This window comes from Aricia agestis, chromosome 1 (assembly GCF_905147365.1).
Source record: "Aricia agestis chromosome 1, ilAriAges1.1, whole genome shotgun sequence".
Lineage (NCBI taxonomy): Eukaryota > Metazoa > Arthropoda > Insecta > Lepidoptera > Lycaenidae > Aricia > Aricia agestis.
In genome coordinates this window covers 6,736,515-6,759,116 of record NC_056406.1, presented here as the reverse complement: position 1 = coordinate 6,759,116, position 22,602 = coordinate 6,736,515, and the positions used below count along the sequence as shown (strand labels likewise).

At 34.7% G+C, this 22,602-nt stretch overlaps 1 protein-coding gene across 1 annotated transcript in view; it reads left to right on the top strand.

The window, feature by feature from the left end:
• Positions 1-22,602, top strand: part of LOC121729814 (transcription factor AP-2-epsilon) — a 64,126-nt gene that overhangs the window by 29,683 nt on the left and 11,841 nt on the right. The window contains exons 2-4 of the mRNA XM_042118448.1: positions 18,675-18,821; positions 19,256-19,405; positions 21,170-21,283. Of these exons, the coding sequence (XP_041974382.1) occupies positions 18,675-18,821; positions 19,256-19,405; positions 21,170-21,283 (411 nt within the window). The remainder of the gene's footprint in view (positions 1-18,674; positions 18,822-19,255; positions 19,406-21,169; positions 21,284-22,602) is intronic.

Here is a 22,602-nt window from a genome sequence, read left to right as displayed (position 1 = left end):
AATATACTTTGTTTTAATAATATGTAAGGTAGTTTATGCTTTTAACTTTACAATAAAATAATTATTGTATTAATTTCACTTTTTTGAAGTTATGAACAAATTTTATATTGCTTACTTAGTTTTTGAAGTTCGACCTGAAAAGAGATTAATCATCTGATGGCAAGCGCCATTCTCATTCGAATAAAGCTTTTTTGGGGTTCCGTACCCAAAGGGTAAAAACGGGCCCCTATTACTGAGACTTCGATGTAGCTAGACTTCTGAAATTTTCACAGATTGTGTATTTCTGTTGCCGCTATAACGACAAATACTAAAAACAAAATAAAATAAATATTTAAGGGGGGGGGGGGTCTCCCATACAACAAACGTGATCTTTTTGGCCTTTTTTGCTAGTAATCAATAACGGCAATGGGTAGGTAGGCACTTGAAATACTCATAATATTCTTAGTTATATTTGTACTTTAGCCCTCCGTGCACCACGTGAGTAAAAGTTACACCGTGCACCACGTGGGGTTTGTCAAACCCCAAGACGTATCTGGACAAGGAATGAGTAATTTGTATTTATTTGTTTTTTTTTCCAAATAACTGTTTTTTGTCTATTTAATTGTAATATAAAACGATACTTACTGAGATAACTCCCATTTTTAATCCTATACATCCAAAAATGAAAATTTAGTAATCTTTTACCAAGTAAAACATAGACTCTTTTTTGGTGAGCTCCCACAGTTGAAAAGATACCTTGGATTTCCCGTACTGCTTTAAAATTTTAAAACTAACTATATAAGGAATACAAAATTAATAATATTAATTTAATATAATCAGTCTATACGATATTCAGGCAAGTTGAAATCAGTACATTTTTTACAATGAAAGTGGGCACAGTATGTGTAAGCAAATAGGTCTATTATTGTGCTCACAAGCATATTTGAGTTTTCAATTTATCTTCCTGATACAATCTAAATACTTCTTTATTGATCTTGATAATTTTTCTGATGGTCCAGGGGCTGCTTTGCCGAGAAATTGGTGAAACCGCTTCAATAACCTCTTAGTATCCATGGTTTATATCTTTGCGATTTTTTAAATCTTCTATGAAAGTCATACTTAATTTGTTTATACACCTATCCACGAATGCTTATAAAATCGAAATGAATTTAAATATGCGAGAAAAATAGATTTTTTCACATTTCACAATACTCTGTCTATACAACTTTTTAACGACGTCCTGAACTACGTGGGGTTTGTGGGACCCCAGCACACTTTGTTTATGTCTGTTCGTTGCATTGGTGAAGAAAATCCTAAACTACTGCCGCCGAACGGTAAGGGAATGTCTTAACTCCAGCTACATAGAGCGTTAAAAAAATCTCACGATTATTAAAAAAGTTATTAAAATTTTTGTACGTCTGGGGTTTGTCAGACCCCACGTGGTGCACGGAGGGTTAATAATTACGAGCTTTTGCCCGCGGCTTCGCTCGCGTTAAGAAGTATTATTATATACAAACTTTCTTTGGTTGGAATTTATCAAAATCCTTTCTTAGCGGATGCCTACGTCATAACATCTACCTGCAAGCCAAATTTCAGCCTGATCCGTCCAGTGGTTTGGGCTGTGCGTTGATAGATCACTATGTCAATCAGTCAGTCAGTCACCTTTGAGTTTTATATATATAGATATTAATAAAAATAAAATAAATATTTAAGGGGGGCTCCCATACAAAAAATACATTTTTTGCCTCTTTCGCACAATAACGGTACGGAACCCTTCGTGCGTGAGTCCGACTCGCACTTGGCCGATTATTTTTATTCAAACTTCTTAAGGTACTTTTCGCGCTGGTTTTCAGCCAGGTCGTGGCCAATCGATCATGTACATTATACCAAAGCATATCTCTGGCACTTATGTCGCGTATATTAATCACTCGTTACGTAACACATGCGTGCTACGTCACAAGAGAGGGCGCGGCGGCGCGGGCGCAGACGCCGTACTTGGCGCAAAGGTTGCCGCAACTGGGTCACTGTGATGGGACATCAAGCTGGGGCTCCGTACTGTAAAAAGTGTGTGTCATTTTTTAAATATGTTAATCTCAACTAAATCGTAAATTGGCTTAGCGCCTGTACGCTAGTTTTTCGTAGCGCGAGAAGTAAACTTTTTTTGAGGGTTGTAGCCTGGTTTTATTACAAAAATGGTTTAATTTTTTCAAAAGTTAGAGAAAAAAAATCGAACTCATGAATTATGGCATATTTTAGTGACATATTCGCTTTCAAATATATTTTTTTTCTAACTTTTGAAAAAATTTCTCTGGCTTCATATTAATCTGACCTATACTTCATAAGAAAATCGTTATAACTTCTAAACTACCTAACTTGGAGCATTGAAGTAAAAAAATTATTTAAGATAAAAATCTCGTCTATCATTTTAAAATAAAAAAGAACTAGTTTAATGTGCTAGATTTTTCACAAAAAGCCATTAATTAAAAAATACACAATTTTTTTTCTTAAACTTTGATTTTTCTATGTTTAATTCCACGAAATGTATAACATATTGCCTATGTAAGCGTAGTCCACAAGTTTAGCTATCAAATGAAACCTTTTTTATCCTCATAGGATATTTACATGAGAAGTACTGGTCAGATTAGTGTGAAAGCCCGAGAAAAACTAAAATGGCTGCCATTTTACATTTTATCTCTCTCTCTCACGGTTGTGAGAGAGAGAGATAAAATTTGAGGGCCAATTTGTCGATAAAATATGCCATAGATCATGATATTAAAGGATCGGACACCGGTGTCGGGACACATTGTATATGTCACCACGTCATATCTTCAATGTTTAAATAGTCAAAATCGTTGAGGTTGCGACTTGCGTCATTTGAAATAATTATATGCGGAAGAAGTGTTATTTTTTCTAAATAATCGCGGATATTTTAAAAATTTTCTTCTCGTAAGAACCATCCTCGTACTTTAAGAATATTGGCTCTAAAAAAGAATTTGCAAATTTGTTTCAGCCGTTCTCGAGATTAGCCCTTACCTTACCTACACATTTAGCGATTCACTACAGTGACTTCCAAAAAGGAAATATAACAGCAATATTATGTCCGGAACCCGTGCGGCTGTTGTCACTTTCGACTACACCTGTACGTAAAAAGTGCATGCAGCATGAGGCGGCTCCAATAAAAGATTGACGCTATCGTCATTCATTTATTATTATCGCAAGGATCACGACCACCAAGCGATGTTACATAAAAGATAGAATTACAAAATAAAGTATAATAAAATAATTTTTAAACTGAATATAATAATAGGATAAAATTATTTTAAAAACATAAAGTTTTCTCAAAGCTACGTCTAGCTTCAGACTATAATAACTTAATCATTATCTTTAATTAGGTACTTAATTATTAAATTCAATTTTCAAGTATTTTTAATTTATACAAAAAGTACTTTCCGAATTACATAAAGAGTTTGTACATAAAATTGTAAATTTTATGGAATATTACATACTCGGGTACTAACTGCATCCTAAACACTACATTTTAAAGTGTGTTTCAGTGTTATCAAAGCTATAAACGGCCCTATATCAGGAATGAAGTAGGCTCATAATATGGCGTGTGCGATGCGATAGCTATAAAAAGTTAGTGCTCGTTCGACACCTTGACATCTCATTAAAATTTAATACCCCTCTTAAAAAGTATACGTTTAATTATTAAGTTCCGTCTACACAAACAACAAATGAAAAATTGCATGATAAGGATATTAAGTATTAACACATAAATATTATGTTGGACAATTTTTATGGTTGGCAGGAAGTGTAAGTACAACAATAATTATTGAGCTCTATACTGTTATTTTTTAACCTAGATTTTACTAAGATTATGGATTACTTTTAATATTTAAATTGGAGTCAATATAGTCATAAAGCCGTTTATTAAAATAAGTAAATAACATGACAAAAACAAGGCCTATATGCATCCATTGTGGACGATTTATACAGTATTTTCAGAGCGACAAGTTTTTTTTTAATGTCGGTATGGTTAGCACTGACAAGTGCCTGTGTTTAATCAGCGGTAGTAAATAGCAATTCACAGTTGTTTATATAATAAGGACACTGGACGGTGCGTAATGCGTTTGCGTGAATTTTTACATGTTCACGCGGTCAAAGTTTGTCGACCTTTACGAAATGTGCCGACTTACTTGACGGGGACAGTTTTTGCTTCTGGTGCTGACGAATGCCGAATTTTTAAATTTCACGTTAAATACATTGTATTGAAATCGCTCCTACTTTAAGCTTGCATTTTCACAGCATGAAGAGTAGTTTATACTTTATATTTTATCAGTTATAAGTTATAACGGATCTTGGTTAACAAACTACTCAAGTACACAGAACTACCAAATACGTATTTGATAGTGCGACATATTGTAACCTAAAGTAACTTTTATATTGATAAAAAAAACATAAATTTACTTCGCAACATGTACCGACCACATTGTAGGTCAAACGTGAAAAATGTGTATCAAAACAAGCGCTTAAATCAGATGAGATTTAAAAGTTTGGTTTGTAATCAATCCTAGTTATCTGTACTATAGATAGCAATTATTCAAGACAAGTCGTGTTGCAACAGCTCTCTATCGCACTAAAGGTCAGCTTACACTGGCCGTCGCCCACGCGCTACGCCTCTACTGTGTAATAACTTCTTAACTGTTATAGCCGCTAACAAGGGTTCTCGACGGATGGATTTCCGATGTTTACTCATTGTAGTTGAGTATTTTTATATCGGTAAAAGATTGCGAGATTACGTTGGCGGATTTTAAAGGTATCGTCTCGTATTTACGTACTCAAAATATTGATTTGATTACATGAGCTTTTATTAAATTCTTGCGATGCACGAATTTTTTGGTACTGTAATATTTCATTTTAATGCAGATTATATTTTTATGTGTATCATTTCAGAAAAACCATACACACGGCCGCACTTTAAGAGCTTATAAAATTATGATAGCTTAACTTTTACTTAATGAAGACTTTGACAAAAAGTCTATGGAGCTAATGTGATATGCCAAGTCCTTATATTCTATAATAAAATAATGTAATTATTAAATACTTTGTATCACAGCCGATAGTATATCGTTTAGTTTATGCATCTAATTAGTAATAACTCTGATCGCTACAACTCTTCGACTCGAACTCGATCACTTCCTCGCGAGATGAGTTACGAACGAGAACTGATAGTTATGCCGTTTGTTAATAGACTATCGGGCGACTAACAATAATATATGGCCAGTTCATTTCGTATACGCCATTGTATTTTTTACACATAAGCGGTCACGTATTTTGATAAATAACCTAGCTGTATCTCATCTGCCTCACAAAAGAATGTTTGCTTACACAGATAAAAATATTCTTTATTGGACTCATCATATCTGGTTTTAGAAGATCTTTTGATTTAGGAAAATTCTGTAATTTATGTGAGCGGCTAGTAACTGTAATTGATGGAAATATTCTTATCAGTGGCCATTATAGACTCTATTAGGATTTAGGCATAACTTTATATTAATATTTGTATTTGTATTGGTTTTAATAAGTTAAGACGCATGAACAAAGACTTCCATTTTAACTTCTAAGCGCCATCAACCTCAAGTAACATAAAGCTATAACCAATTGGACAGAATCTCTACTAATAAAAATGATAACGACTCTAGACTAAAGATGACTTCGTCAAAATATTTTGAAATCAAAAGTCACATACGGGTTCCCTAAATGTTCAAGAGTATTATGGTACGGAACGGCCCTCGTTACTATAAAAATTTTGTGTGTTCCTAATACGTGCTAATACTGCCTATCACACTACGCAATAATTTAATCTGCTGGGTGCTAAGTGCGTCACATGCCACATCATTAATCAGACATATAGAGCAAGAACAAGCAGTAGTTCAACATCTAGGGCGTAACTTACATAATTATTGGCTATACTGTAATAAATAATATGTAGAGCACATTTGACAATGTCTTAGTCATTACAAAATCAGAGGATAATGGTTCTTTTTGAGTATACATAAAGACTATATTGCTATAGACAATTATTAAATGTAATGGCACATATCGGCCAGGTGTACCCGCATATAACATACTCGTTTGTATAGAAAGTTGCTCCCAAATCATTCTCGTTATCATTACTCAATAACTAATACAATTTAAGTCGGAGAAATCTAAGCCTTATTAGCAGGCCAGAGAGGTAATAATCATTTAAAACACTATAGCTACAGTAGCCTTTCTCACCGACACCTTACCCATGTTCCTACACTATTTTTCACATGTCTTAGCAATGTAGTTTGCTGTTTGAGACATATTATAATAATAGATATCATATACGTCTCAAACTCTATATAGTGCCTAATATTTAAAAAAAATATAAAATGAAAAATATTTACATAAAAAGCTCGTTCTTATTTAAAACTTAAAATAAATAATTATGCAATATCAAGAGCGATCCACATTGACAAGTGTTTAAACATAAAAATATTGTGATCAGAAATCGTTACAGACCTTCATAAAAATTCTTCATTGGTATGATGTAATTCGAATTTATTTTTGCTATATAAACTAGTAAACTATAAAGTTGGCGGAAAACGGCTAACAAACCTCCGTTTTGCTGACGACATTGTCCTGTTCGCTTCCACAGCCTCTGCGTTACAAACAATGCTCCAAGACCTGAGCACTGCAAGCCTCGAGGTGGGACTAACAATGAATAGGTCCAAAACCAAAATAATGACCAATAGCACGAAGCGTAGGGTCGAGGTAGACGAGCAAGAAATGCAATATGTCGACGAGTACATCTACTTGGGCCAGTTAGTTTCTTTTGAAAATAGACAAGGGAAGGAAATCGATCGTCGAATCGAAAACGCCTGGAAGAGCTACTGGTCCATGAAGACGCTGATGAAGGGAAATTTACCAATCTCCCTAAAGCGCAGACTCGTCGACATGTGTATTCTGCCTGTCCTAACCTACAGTGCACAAACTTGGTCATTGACCAATTCACAAAAGTCCCAACTCGGGGTTTGCCAAAGAGCAATGGAGCGCAGTATGTTAGGAGTAAAACTTCTGGACAAAATAAGGAACACCACACTGCGCTCCAAAACAGGTATGAAGGATGTAGGTGTCAAGGCTGCCAAGCTGAAATGGGATTGGGCGGGTCACGTTGGCCGTATGCATTCCGACCGCTGGGCAAGGATCTCAACAGAGTGGGCACCTGAAGACGGACGCCGCCGCCGAGGCCGGCCTAGAAAAAGATGGCGTGATGAGCTGGAGGCATACCAGCCAGGCTGGCTAGCGGTGGCGCAGGAGAGAGACAGATGGAAGTCTTTGGGGGAGGCCTTTGCCCAGCAGTGGGACAGTTTAGACTTATAATAATAATAAACTAGTAAACATAAAACAGTAATCATTTATAAGTTATAACATACTCGTATGTATATCTTATATCTTTAAACGAGCAATTCTTGTAAATATATATATATATATATATATATATATATATATATATATATATATATATATATATATATATATATATATATATATATATATATATATATATATATATATATATATATATATTTATAATTGGAATCTCGTAATCGGCTCCAACGATTTTCATGAAATTTAGTATATAGGGGGTTTCGGGGGCAACAAATCGATCTTTACTTTAAATTAATTATTACAATTTTACAGTAGGTTCTCTACTGATACCTCAACTGATACGGCCAAAATGAAAAAAATACTGGATTGAAAATAACATGAAACAATACGTACTAATGAGGAATTGATACTAGTGAATAATTTCGTTAATCTCACACATATTTGTACGAAATTAGTATAAATTATCCAACATATAAATAATTCTTCTCATTTTGTGTACACATTGAAATACTCACCTTACATTCCTGAAATAGAGCATACAACAGCTTGCACGGGGAAATCAGCTGTAATAAGGAACACCTGACCACAATGGGCGGTGGAATCAATCACATACTTCCACGAACATAACGGATTCCTGAACATCACTTTAAACTTTCTTATTTTGTTGCCTTCAATTTAATTAAATCCTTTTTTGCAATTGTCGAGTTCGGAATTGGTACAGGGTGTTAGCTGAAAATGAATTGATATTCATTGAATGGAAAATGTATTTCAAGGGGCAAATTAAACCATATAGAATTTTTTATTACAAGACACGTTCTTAAAAAAAGCATTTGAGAAAATATGCTACTTTTGACCTAATTCAAATTTTGGTTGCGTAATATAGAAAAATATTTTTTATTTTTTTAACAATTAAACCCAAAAACTTTTATGCCTTTAATGAGCTTTGCAGAATGCGACTTTAGGAAAGCAATTAATCTTCGTCGAAGGTGCTCACTCCACTTTTCTTTGCCGTCGAATGCTTTTCAATATGCACAATTGGCATTCCAATTTTAAAACCTCAGTAGCTCCGGCGAGGAGGTCGTCACCCTTCTGAACTCTCACCCGACGAGCCTTATATTAGTTGCCAGCACTTTTGTGTGCACACAAAGCGCCCGTCACTTCTAGTTTATGTCAGCCGGGAGATCGGAAAACGATCTTTCGTGTAAATATTAATTTAAATCTTCATTGTTTCGCTGCCGTCCGCTACTCGAAACCTTCTCTATCTATTAGGTTATCGGAAATAAGTAATATTGAGTATTAATATAATTAATCATAACTTTATCTCCGTCGCTCGCGGCCGCGGCTACTAGATACACGTCGATTCTCATATTTCAGCTAAGTGGAATAAATCAAATGTAGGGATAAAGATTTTTTGTTTACAATTTGTGAAACACGTCGAGCGTATTACATCATAACGCAGTTTAATTAATGTAAAAGTTTTTGTCAGCGAAACCCGTTGTGCAGCTTTCCTGGCGTATTTAGAACGAGCTACAAAAAATTACACAACATCGAGTACCAAGGTTTGATATAAGATCAGAGTATTGACACACATATCTTAAAACGAGTTTGTTTTATCATCATTCTCCAAAAATCGGGGCCCGAACTGAAAAAGCCGTAAAAATACCAGGTCTCCGTAAAGTCTCAGGTCACGACTTCTGACCTCAAAAATCTTGTAAATTTTGGCTTAAATGTAGCCTGTTTGAGGTACTTGAACAAGTGATAATTATCATCCGGCACGATTTTGTTGCAAGCGACACACTCAATATAATTGTATAAAAAGTGAGTGACTCTACATTTTTAACGCCGCATAATAAAACAAGTTTGACGAATCACACTTCCTAATTAGGAATCAGGTGAAACGTAAGGCAATATCGTATCTAATATAGCAATAACGAAGGCATTGTTTTATAATGCATATACAAATAAGCTATTACACGTGCTCACGACTCTCCCAGTGACCCCGGCTACTATTGTAAGCCTGGACTCAAATTGGCTCACCTTTCACCGATTTGTGTTATACATAATACTCATATTGTTATGTCCCGTATGGAATACTTCGATTTCAATTAAATTGCAAAATGGAATAGCCGTTTCTGTCCATTTTAGAGTAAACCTATATAATTAATGGCCTTTAGGTTATTGAATACACAAAGCTTTATACTAGCTCGCTTTATTGCTAAAGTTTAGACCTAAATCATAGTCTAAAAAGGTTTATTTTGATTTATTTTCTAAATACTTCCACACTACATAATATTACAAATAGGAAGTGAAATCCGTCTGTCTATCATATTTTTGATAAAAATTTAAATAGAGACTAGAGAGATATACTTCGAGTCTCGAGGAACGACATAGGATAATTTTTATCTCCAAAAATTGTATATCTCGAGCAATAATTATTTATATTGAAATAAAGATTGGGGCAACATCTAGATTCTAGAACCTGTAAGCAAAAAAGTACTGATAACTATATTCCCATTTGAGACTACAGGATTTAGTCTTCTTATTTTAACTTTACTACACCGTTACAGATTTTTGGACAAACAAAAAATAATAATTTCTAAAATGCACAATACAAAAATACACTTTGATTTGAAGTGCGACTCAATAGTGAAGTCATTAGACGAATGAAATTATTCACATTTCCGAACGAGGAGCTGGCAACATTGGCACCCCGCCATCTTGCCCGAGGCGATAGGACCAATTGGCGCGCGTTCTTTATTCAAAAAGAAACTACTGGCACAAATGACAATACACATTTATTTTTCTATTCATTTGATATTTATTGTGTTCATTAATTGAGAAGTGATTTCGAATTTATTGAATGGTTTTTATATATATACTTCTATTGATCAAGGAGATGTTCAGTTTTGATAAGTTTGCTTAGCTTTTGAAATCTACAAATGACTATCCGTCCAAAAACTTTACAACCGAGAACTCTAGATCTATGCTTCAGCGAGTAAGAAAAATTTCGTTACGTTTTCAATAATATTATGTCTTTAAAACTAATCCTAATAACTACACAAGACATTTATTTCTTCAAAGATGAGCCTCAATATTGGGTACTAAAATTAAGGCACTCTCCTGATAATGTATGTATATCCAATCAATAAAATTGATCATAATATGAAGTTCTTGTAGGGGTATATAACAGGATTGTGGGGGTCCGGTAGCCTGAGGCGATGTGAATCCACATAAGGGGGACTAAATAACGGATATTAAACAAAAGTGAACGAATTCGGAGATCCAACCGTCCTGCGTGGGGACCACTCAGTGTTGTTATTTTGTAAAACATTTAAATTTTACTTTTTTAATGTTTTTTCGCAAATTTATGAGTATAGAGACTACATGGCTTTTTACGTGTTAAGAAAGATAGCTTAATGTTCTCTGGCTAGCTACAGCTTACAAAGGATAGCAAGTAAAATATTTAAAATTAGAATAATCGGCCAAGTGCGAGTCGGACTCGCGCAAGAAGGATTCCGTACCATTATAGAGCTAAATTAGTCCAAAAATTGTGTTTCTTGTATGGCAGCCGCCCTTATTTTTTTTAATACGATTATAAAATATTAAATTACACATATAAGTAAGTAAGGATTTTGTGAAAAATTCAAGTACCTACCTATTGCCATTATTGATATATCTGAGCAAAAAAGGCCAAAAAATCACATTTATTGTATGGGAGCTCCCATTAATATTTATTTTATTTTGTTTTTAGTATTTATTGTTATAGCGGCAAAAGATATACCTACCCAATCTGTGAAAATTTCAACTCTCTAGCTATTACCGTTCTTGAGTTACAGCCTGGAGACAGACAGACGGACAGACAACGAAGTCTTAGTAATAGGGTCCTGTTTTTACCCTTTGGGTACGGAACCCTAAAAAAAGAATAATATAGTAAGTGCACACTGCTCAGTCAGATGAATCTTAGCATCACTTAGTTGTGAATTTTAGTTTTTGATCAAACCTTGATAATGTATCCTTAATAATTACTATTCATATCGGCCGGGCTCAATACCCGCAATTTTCTACACGCAGAAATTCACATACTTAATAGAGTAAGCCGTACTTATTTTTTCCTTACAAAAGCAATATCCGGGACTTAAAATATCAGACAGTTGTCTTAGCTTTTTCAGTAGCTAAAGCATGAGGACAGACGGACGCACTTTAGCAATTACATATTATACGAGTATAGACAATGTTCAACTGAATAAAAAGCAATTTTACATAGTGTGTGTAGTTACAGTAAGCCCAGTCATGTGTGAGACGTCTTTATTGTAGCGATTACACATCGTTCGAGCGAGCTTGATCGCCAATCGGAAAACGCTTACACTACCTACTAATTAGCGAACTCAGGGTGGGGATGCCGTACTAAGCGTTCTCGATTAGAACTCGACTTGAATATGGTTTTAATATTTAAATTAAGATGCCAATTTAGGAAAACATTGTAGATATACATAGGGATTTTAGTGGATTTTAATATTTAGTATGGTGATTTAAATTGTATTGTGTGTAAGTTGTGATTATTTCGAGTAAGTTAGTAAAAGGACACAATGATAACTTTTATATTCTTTTGATACATAAATTAAATAATTATTATTAAATGTAAAACCTTGAAGAACCTATCTATCTTCAAAAAAACAGTAGTAGTTAGTATTTATTATTAATACCTATTTACACTTTATATTTCATTATTCGAATACATTTAAATTTTATCAGGTGTTTACCATGGAAAATTTTAATATAGGTACTTGAATTTATAGATAAACGACTAGTAAACTGTACATTGTAAGTCGATCAATCAGTGTGCAATTAGTAGTGGATTTATGGGGTCACGGAGATTCGTAAGGCCGAGAGCACATACCCCGGGGGAAGACCGCCCTCCGGCAGTTGACTTTGAACACGCGCCGCGCACGACCGTAGCGGTCATACGACTTTTGCTATTTACAAACTGTGTTTAAAACGGAAAACCGAAAAAAGAAGAAAATTTGAAAATCGACCTTTTTGAGCGGACGAACTGTAGCGTCTTTTGCTTACAAAAATATTTTCTAATTAAAAAAAGAAGTATTTTTTCTGCGTTTAGTAGAAAATACAGTTGCATTTCCTAAATGTTTGTTATTTTTATTAACTAATATTAGCGCTTTATTGGATGTTTGCACTTTGTAAGACGCTTTTAAAGTTTTGGGTCTTAACTACTTGCAAACCCGTTTTAATGTTTTCTGTAATTATTTTTATTATCTATGGAGCAATTTGAATGACCGTACAAAATCGATTTGATGACGATATTAGCATACAAAATTTTATCGTTTATCGCTTAGTTAATTTTATTCAATTAAATATTTACTTTCATATATGCTACTTTAGTCACTCGAAAAACAGAATTCCATTATTGTTAACTTTTGTTTTAGTTTTATGAGCTCAAATTAACTTAATGAAATAGCATTTTCGAACATTACATAACATTAGATGCCTAAAAGGCTACATCATTTCTAAGTAAAACTTTGGAAAGAATATAACTATGTCTCTAATATTGTAAAATAAGAATACGAGTATGTAACAAACTAAAAATTAATTACAAAATACTCAAGTGAACACTTTTTTTTTCTAATTTGTGAGTGAAAAAGTGGCGGTGGCGTACGTAGACTTGTCCAGTGTGATCGAGGTGCAGGTGAGAATTGCCTTTGTTCTTACTTCTCTTCTAACTCTGTCCCACTAAGTTCTTGTAGTACTAACTACAACTTCTTCACTTAGAAGTTCATAATATGTCGAGATTAAGTAGTAAATATAACCTTATCATATCTTCAAAAAATCCTGAAATTTGTGCAGTATTAATTCATTCGAACCGAAACTATACCTACTCAGATCCTGTTGGATTTAGAAGTTGTTTTGGATTTAGATTCCAAATATAGAAATAAAGATACACATACTTCTCTTTGACCTACCTATCGTAATCAGGTAATTTTTTTATGAAATAAGGGGGCAAACGAGCAAACGGGTCACCTGATGGAAAGCTGCAGGTGCGTTGCTGGACTTTTAAGAGGCAATAGGGTAATAGGGGAGGGTAGGGAAGGGAAAAGGGTAGGGTAGGGAAGGGAAAAGGGTAGGGTATTGGGCGTCCGGTAAACTCACTCACTCGGCGAAACACAGCGCAAGCGCTGTTTCACGCCGGTTTTCTGTGAGCCCATGGTATTTCTCCGGTCGAGCCTGCCCATTTGTGCCGAAGCGTGGCTCTCCCACGGCAAATAACATTTTCGTATTTAACGTCAAGTACATAATTTTGAAGTATAACCTCAGTACTTCAAAATTATGTACTAACTTCAAATTCGGGAACAGACGCGACTACATCCGTTACATGTTCCATACTCATGTTATGTGTAAAATAAAAATGTTAAACAATTCACAATCGCAGATAATTCATCGCAAAAACACTTTTTTTGCTCTTACCGCCATAAAAAGAAATCTCTTCTAATAAAATTTCCATTCGCTAATAGCTGTTTGTCTTGTAATGTTGAGCTAAATACACTTAATTTTTTACAGCAGCGTATGTAGATGGCATCGCATGTTCTCTTGATTGGTAATTTCGATACCATCCGATACACTCATAATTAGAATACATTATATTCCATCGTGATACTAAGAACACTATACTTTATATGTCTAGTAGTTGTTTGCTGTGACTTCGTACGCGCATAACAAAATCGAAAAATCGTACATTTCCCTGTGATAAAAAAGCGCATAGCGTTCCCGTGGTCTATTCTATATTGTGAGACAATTGTCATCTAATTCGATCTTGAACCTCCTAGTAGTAGAATATTTAAAATAAAAAAAAGAAACATACATCAAAGCAACATATTATCTACACAATTCATCAAAAATACTATTCAATAAATTGCAGTTACTTTAAGATGTCACTAATGTACCTAATTATTAAAAATAGTCAATTTTTCAAATTCTAACCTTTGTTCATTTCATTTGTTAATGAGACAGCGCACGCCATTAACTATACCTACGATTGAGATAGCGACACGTTTCAATGTTGATTAATTAAATGTTTATAACAGTAAAACTCTACGATTTATCATATCGCCTAGTATAAGCATCAATTAATTCGTTTATAATGTTTAATGGAACCGAATGATTAATTTGTTGGCTCACACATCAGCAGATTTAGATTTATTATAGAATGATAAACAACCTTACATATCATTGAAAAACTACTTTTGTAATTTAAAACTTGTTTTATACTCAAGTTATACCACCGTCAAAGTTCAAACCCTTGTACGGTTACTTAAATTGTAACATTACAACCGATGTCAATTATTATTTTCTAAGAAATTCCTGCTTACTAAAAAGCTAGGTCTGAGAACCAGAAATATGTTTGATCATCCATACTAATTTAAATATTCATTAAATACTGCAAAAAAATATTATTATTATTAATAATATAATAAAAGCTTCACGCTCAAACCTTGAACTGATTTTGCTATTTGGTAAAATATAAATTAAGAAATACTTTGAGTACCAGGAAAGGACATCAAAGGATATTTTTTAACCCGAAAAAAACTTTCCGCGCAGCGGTAAACGAATTTTGGCGCAACAGTAATATACTTACCCATAATTATATACGAAGGTAATTGTTAGCTGACATAAAAATATATTACAAGAAGAATATTGTGAAATGTGTGTGTAATTTTAATAGGTAAGCGCTGTGACCGTGATATGAATACATCAGCCATCTTATTTATCTCAGCCGCATTTAATGCAAAATCATTAATCTATGAAGCCGTGGAGAAAATTACGCAACACTAAATTGAAAATTCTACGTGTTAATATGTAAATGATTTGAATTAAGAAACGATTAAATTAAAAATAAATCAGAGCTGCAGACAGGCATAAAGAACGTGCTAAATCGTTCATTATGACTTATAACATTTTTAATCTGTATACGGTAATTTGTTTTTTTTATCGTTTTCGGAAAATGTCTCCGATTTTCTTTCTCTTACAACGTTATAAATGCAAATATTTGTGACATTTAATTGATTTATATATATGGACTAAACAAAGTAAATAAGAACCTGAGTTTAAAACAAAATTTACACATAATATGACATTTCTAACTTGATAAAGATTTCGCTGGACTTACATAGTTTTCTCTCAACATGTTCACGGGCTAACATAATATACAGTAGAGAATATATATAATTAAAATCACAACTCTTACAAATCAAAGAAAAGCGCCCACGTTCGCTTAATATAGTGTTACTGTGTTACATTCAAATCTCAACTTTTTTCACTACTTCACTTGACATCGGCTTCGTCAAACGATAATTAAAAATAAACAGTTTGCGTATCTCATGAATACCGTTAATTACATTCTATTTAATTCATTAGGTATACGTATTTACACACCTTTTATAAATTTTATGTTTTAATCAAGTTATAGAAGCGTTAACTCAATTTAGTATTCTTAATTCTTTTATACGATTAAACTGATGATTTTGTTTTAGCAGGTAAACTATAAAACATTTGACTTAATATAAAAATTAACTCCTCACAAAAGTGGCAATAAACAAAATAACCAGCAATTTTATTCATCTGTTATTTAAAAAATATTTATTTAACAAAATTAAAAATTAATAAGCCGAATATAGTACCTCTCCTGTTTTTGGATGTATATTAAAAATCGGTGTGAAGCAACACGAATTTAATACTTGAATTAGACATAAGATAATGTAAACCTGATGTATTTAGTATACTTTCATACGAGATAAACCACATAATTATTTACCACATCCGGTGCATAAATTTAAAAACTAGATCGAATGTAATTAGACACAAGTGACAAGACGACGTGTGAAGCAATCAGAGTGTTGGATAAAAGAAATACAAATGTTAGAACAAGAACTGTTGAATCTTAAATATTTAACAACTTTTCTTTATTAATTTTATTAGCCTTAAATTACTTTTATCTTAATATATATACTTATATAACAGTTAAAATTCTGTAAACCATGTAGAGTATTATTGGTGAGCCCCATATTAAAAGAGTCCAAAAGTTAAACATTTTTAAAAGCTTTTATTTGACTTGCTCTATATGTATGTAATAAATATTCACTTTGACATTCCTATTTTAAATCTTTACCTTAGCACAAAATTTATCTTATATCACTTAACGGACGTTGTTCGTAGAGTCCACATCCTGAGGATGCTCCGGTGTTGGGGCGAAACGCGCGTCGAGGTTTTCAACCTGCATGGTGGTGAGGGGCCTTGCACGGATTTGCCAACATTATTGCTTGTGTGGTGGTGGTGTTTGCAAGTTCTTGCATGCGAGTGTACGCATAGGCAGTGTGGGAGGAGGGAGGTGCTGTACGCATGTCTATGCGTACACTCACTCATTTACTTAAAGGTGGAAGTTGTTTTCGCGGAATATTGCTAAAAATAATAACAAACTAAATTTAAAATATGGATTTCCGCAAAGTAACGCCTGATTCCATTAACTACAAAATTTATCTTGTCGATAAGAGCTATTATTTTAAAATTGTTACTTAAGATTTATTGAGTTATAAATACGAGTTTCTATAATTAGGTGCTACGCCGTGCTACGGAGCGCTACGCGGCTCTTACTTTGTCTTAAATCTCTATTTTTAACAGACTTCCAAAAAGGAGGAGGTAATATGTTATTGCTGTGGATATTTTTTTTAACGGGCCCACCATACATTCCCACCACTGTATCTCCTGTGTCGCCAGGTATCCAACCACACCCTTTGATAATAATTGATCTCAGCGAGCCCGAGACATACGTATATTATAATATTACGTAGGAAGTATTTTCCTTTCCTAAGAAAACCGGCAGTGTATATGAATAACAAATTACTATATAAATTTAGCAATAAGTGCGGCTTTCGACATAAACCAATTATACTTTTAAGTTTTACCATACCATACTTACTGTTGGTTATTTATAAGTTAATCTGTAAGTTCATCATAATGATATTTCGTTTTCAATGCATGACGAACAAAAAAAATTAAAACAATTCTAAACAAATTGATCTCAAGATGGCACGTGCTTTAATTCAAACATTGCGTGTCCGTATGATTATAAAATCATTAAGCTATGAGTACTATGACCATCATAATATGTTACATATAATTTTCCGTTGTAATTTAAATTTAATTTAAACCATAATTAATTTACAAAATGCACATTATAGAATTGATTCTGTTGTCATATTTTGCAAAACTAAAAAGTATCTAAAAACTGTAGTGTTGCATTTACTTTAATGATGACTTAAATGTGAAAGGAAGACGTTTGTTTTGGTTTTCGCATAATAACACAGCTTCAGAAATAATATAGTTGGCCATTGGCATACAAAATTCATTGCTGACTGGTGATGACTATACATAATATTAAAGGAAACAATTAAAGTAAATATTGATGAATTTATGATCAAAATTGTAATAGTATATTTACCACATCACATTTATCATTAGATTTCTATTACAATAGAAATCAGAGATTGTTCTCTATTAACACCTTAATAACTACATAATTAATCTTTTAACGCGTCTAAACGTGATGTTATGAATACACCATGTGTAATTAGTGTTAATTACTCATTAACGATTCAAATAGGTATCTCGATTGGTATTTTAAACGTACCACAAAAACAATCTATTGTAATCAAAGTTTGATGAGGTAATTTTGATTTGGTACACATAATGTAATTTAAATTGATAGCTAAGACCACGAGAGAAATGGTAATGTTGAGCCAGATTGGTTGATAGGATCTCTTACAAGTTTAAATTAAAGTTCACTGTGTTGTATACTTAGATATTAATTTCTATTTAATAAAATTAAAAACAATCAAAGATACATGGTAAAATTAATTATACAATCAATTCTGATTGTATGATTATTTGTGTACATTCGTACAATATATGTATTAACCATATTGCTGACTCCTTGAAAACCACAAAAACTTAACTGCTTTTATATAATTTAAAAATATTTGAAAAAACTATAGGTCCCGCGTATCTAATGCACTAATTTTTATTACACTACGGAGGCAGCAAAGTAAAATAGCAACCAGCTACCAACCGAATAGCTATTTTACGTTATTACTAGATGTTGATTAAGGCTACATTATGCAGATGATTAAGCAGTTTCACTGAACAATCTATAAGTTTTGCACCCATTCCTTATAACAGAGTAAAGACTAGTGTAACCTCGGTCTGTTTGTTGGCAGGAGCGCCTCGGCGGTGGCGGGCTCGGGCTGGGCGGCGGCGGGTTCCGCGGCGGCGCGCAGCCGTCGCTCGCGGACTTCCAGCCGCCCTACTTCCCCCCGCCCTTCGCACCCGCCGCGCACCCCGCCAGCCCACACCATCAGCAGCAGGTACATCCTACTAATTTCTAGAAATAAGTCTTCCTTATTGTCCGGGTTCCCTAAAACAATTTTTTTTATTACTATGAAAAAAATTTTTGGTAGTAATAAAATCGTTAGGTGCTAGGAAGCGTCGTCGTCGATAAATACGCTTTCAAACATTCTGTGCCATTATCATACCATGCCTTACATTTCAATATTACCGGCTTGGGTACTTTAGCCGGCAACGCCAACGGTATAATATGACAACTGACAGTTCTATTACCGGCGATGTTAGCTACCATGATGGCACGGCTATAGGACAGGGTGATGCTAGAAGAGTGAAGACTGTCTTAAAACCATAAAGTTAATATACCTAGCGGAAGGTATAGGAACTTTATGCTCAAAACACATTTTTCATTTATTTTATGACTTAGCGTGATTTGCTCATGTAGCCTAAATTGCAGGGCCATGGCATGGAATACAACGGCGGCGGTGGTGGCGAGTACGCGCAGCACTACGCGCCGCAGCAGCTGCTGCCGCGACACCACACACACCACGAGCCGCACCCGCACCTGCGACACCGCGACAGCCATGACGTCATACACTCGCATCACGTGAGTATACTCTACATATACAGCCCCGTGACCTCATACACTCGTAGCACGAGTATGCCAACCATACACATAGGCCGGACATAGACGGACGGCTGCCGCACGGCGATTTGCAGTTTTTATATTAAATTCATATGCGCAATACACGGACCGCTCGAGTAGTCCTTGAGTGGTTGGAGCAGTCGCTCTGCGGTCGAGTTTTACCGTGCTGTCGAACAACAACAGGCCGACTGCATGACGCGATCGTGTACGACTTCAACGCGACCGCTCCAGAGTTGTCGGTTCTGACTGCAACTTGCAGCCCGTCTATGGCCAGTCAAGTTACAATATACATATTGCTCCTATGAGGTCACACAGACCACAGTGCACACTCATACTACTGCTGCTGTAGGCTGCAAATTACAATCTGCTGCTTCTGCTTCTTGTACACCAAATATTGTATGTCTGGTCTCAGGCTCCGACTGAGACAGTTTATGTATTAACATACGGTAACCAGCTTGCAGATTCTGGAACTCCATACTCCCATTGCCTGGTGCAGTACCAGGCACCGAGTCAACGCTCATTTTTTGCGAAAAAGCCACAAAATTATTAACTTCCGCTTATAATTTTCCAGACAACCTTACAACATAATAATGACGTTGAATATTACATTTAATAAACATTGTTTAAGATAACATTTCTTAAGGGCCGAGATATCGGTACGTCATAACATCTCGCCGAACTATGTGCCCCTTGCCCGAGCCGCGGGCCTGGCATACTTGCCGACCCTCGCTTATTATGTTATTGGAAGACCCTTTAGGAATTGCCTTCATTTTATTAGCCCCAACGTCTCAAGTAACATAATGTTTGAGTATGAAGTGATTTTGGTTAATTATTTAATATTTGGCATTAACCGTAAATAGCTAGTAAAAGATATTTGACAACAAAAGTTGGAAATAGAAATAGTTCTACCAATATTACGTGTATCATAATTACTTACTGATACTGGTATTAATAATAATTCTACTCCGCAACAAAACATACACATTAGCCATTACTCATACGACATACACTAGCCTAACTCAATTATGTTCATCAACGAAAAACCTCTTCCACAATACCAAATACCGAGTGTATTGGAGCGATCAATAAATACCACATTATTACTTTAAGTAAAAATATGACGGTCCCACTTTAGAAGATTAGCTGTGCTCTATGGTCCATTGAGGGCCCACAAAAGACGCCCGAGGACGGACGCGATAAGTTTATAATGGTGTAATAGCAAATTTTAGTACCCAATAAAAATGTAGAGAAAATAAAATGTAGGTTTATTTTTTAAATAAACATAAAATTGTTTACGGTGCTAGCGTATTCAAAATACTGTTGAGGAGATTATCGTTAAAACTGTATAATATTCGACTTTTTTAAAATACCGGTGTTTATTGGTTAAAAATATTAGTTAAATACGATTGATTATATTTTCGTTTCGTTCACTTTTCTCTACATAGACCGTATAAAATGGTTAAGTAGATAACTTTAATTTTTTCCCGATTTACCTACCTGTTTATAGTGTTAAATAATAAGTTCATATTAATTTTCACACATCCATTTTGATGTTTGATGCATCGATTTCTCTTTTTTTTAATCGACATCCAAAAAGTAGGATGTTCGGCTGTGGATATTTTTGGGTTACCTACGGCTTCTGTCCGAAGTAAACTAATTCTAAATTTGAAAATGTCACTGTTGATTACCTATTTTTCGAGTACTGAGGCACCAATACAATTTCAGCTGTCCCACGGCGGCTTCAGCTACGGCGGCGCGGAGCGGCGGGCGGACTACGGCGCGCGGGACCAGCACGAGCTCGCCCTACACCATGCGCTGCACTCCGCTGACGAGACACAGGTATGGTTGTTATTACCAGTGGTATAGAGGATATTTTCCTATGTAAGGTTAGTAAGGGTAAATTCAGACATAGCGTAAATCCGGTTAATTCAAGTTAAAGCTAAATCAGCGAGTATTTCGTTGCCTGGTACCACGATGCGTTGACAATTTTTATGCCACAGCCTGCGTACGTACGTTATCTTAAATTATCCAGACACATATTTTGTGTTCGAACTACATTGAATACTCTTTAACTCTTTAAAAAAACCCAATAAAAACCATTGACCACGAGCAAATATTCCTCTGGATGACATAATACTATTTTCAGCACTATAATATTATTTTACGCCTCCGTGGTCCAGTGGTTAAGAGCGTGGCTCTTGACTCGGAGGTTGTGGGTTCGATTCCCGCGTTGGAACATGTTATTTCCAAGTTTGGCTAGGACAATGCAGGCTGATCACCTGATTGTTTCACAAGTAAGATGATCCATGCGTCGGATGGGCATGTAAAAAGTCGGTCCTGCGCCTGATCTCTAGCCAGTCATGTCGGTCTTCCGTCCCACTGGGTTATGAGAGGAAAGGAATAGACAGTGCTCTTGTGTACTGCGCAAACACTTGGGCACTATAAAATTACTCTTGCGTACCTGGCCTGGTTTCAATGAAACCGGTGTGGGGGTATTATTTTTTTTTTTTTAATGCGGCCCATATAATTAGACTCAATTCTGAATTTGACAAACTGGCTCTACACTGTATAGTGAATCCCCACATACTTCTCATTTTAAATTGCACAAAAATTTCACAAGTGTTTTAAGATCAAGTTCTTTTGATGATGCTTTCGAAAATAAAATGTGAAGTATTTCCAATATCTTCCCGGTATTCGTTATTAATTTTGATGCAAGATCCGATACGAAATTCGAAAGTCTGCCTTTTTCCCCGACGCGGTATACATTTAGCGAAGAAACACTTTTCAGAATCAGTAAATTTTTCAAAACTAAGGTTTTGACTTGTTTTAAGTGCTAACTTAGGTAAATTATAATACTTTTTAATACATGCGAGAGTGACAATAATAATAAATATTATTATAGGTCTACCAGAAATGCATGGCTTTGGATGGGAGATTTTCAAACAATATACTTTATCATTGGATATTTTTTTACATTTGTATATATCATACACAGAATCATAAGGAAAAAAAGTATCAAACGTTTTGCTCCAATTTCCCCAGTATTGGTAGCGTAATTTTTTTTTTCCGTTTTTTGCCATCAGATTCTGGTAGACCTATATAAAGATATTTGTTGTTAATTATCATCCGTAGATAGTACAGCTGTAAATCCAAGGAGA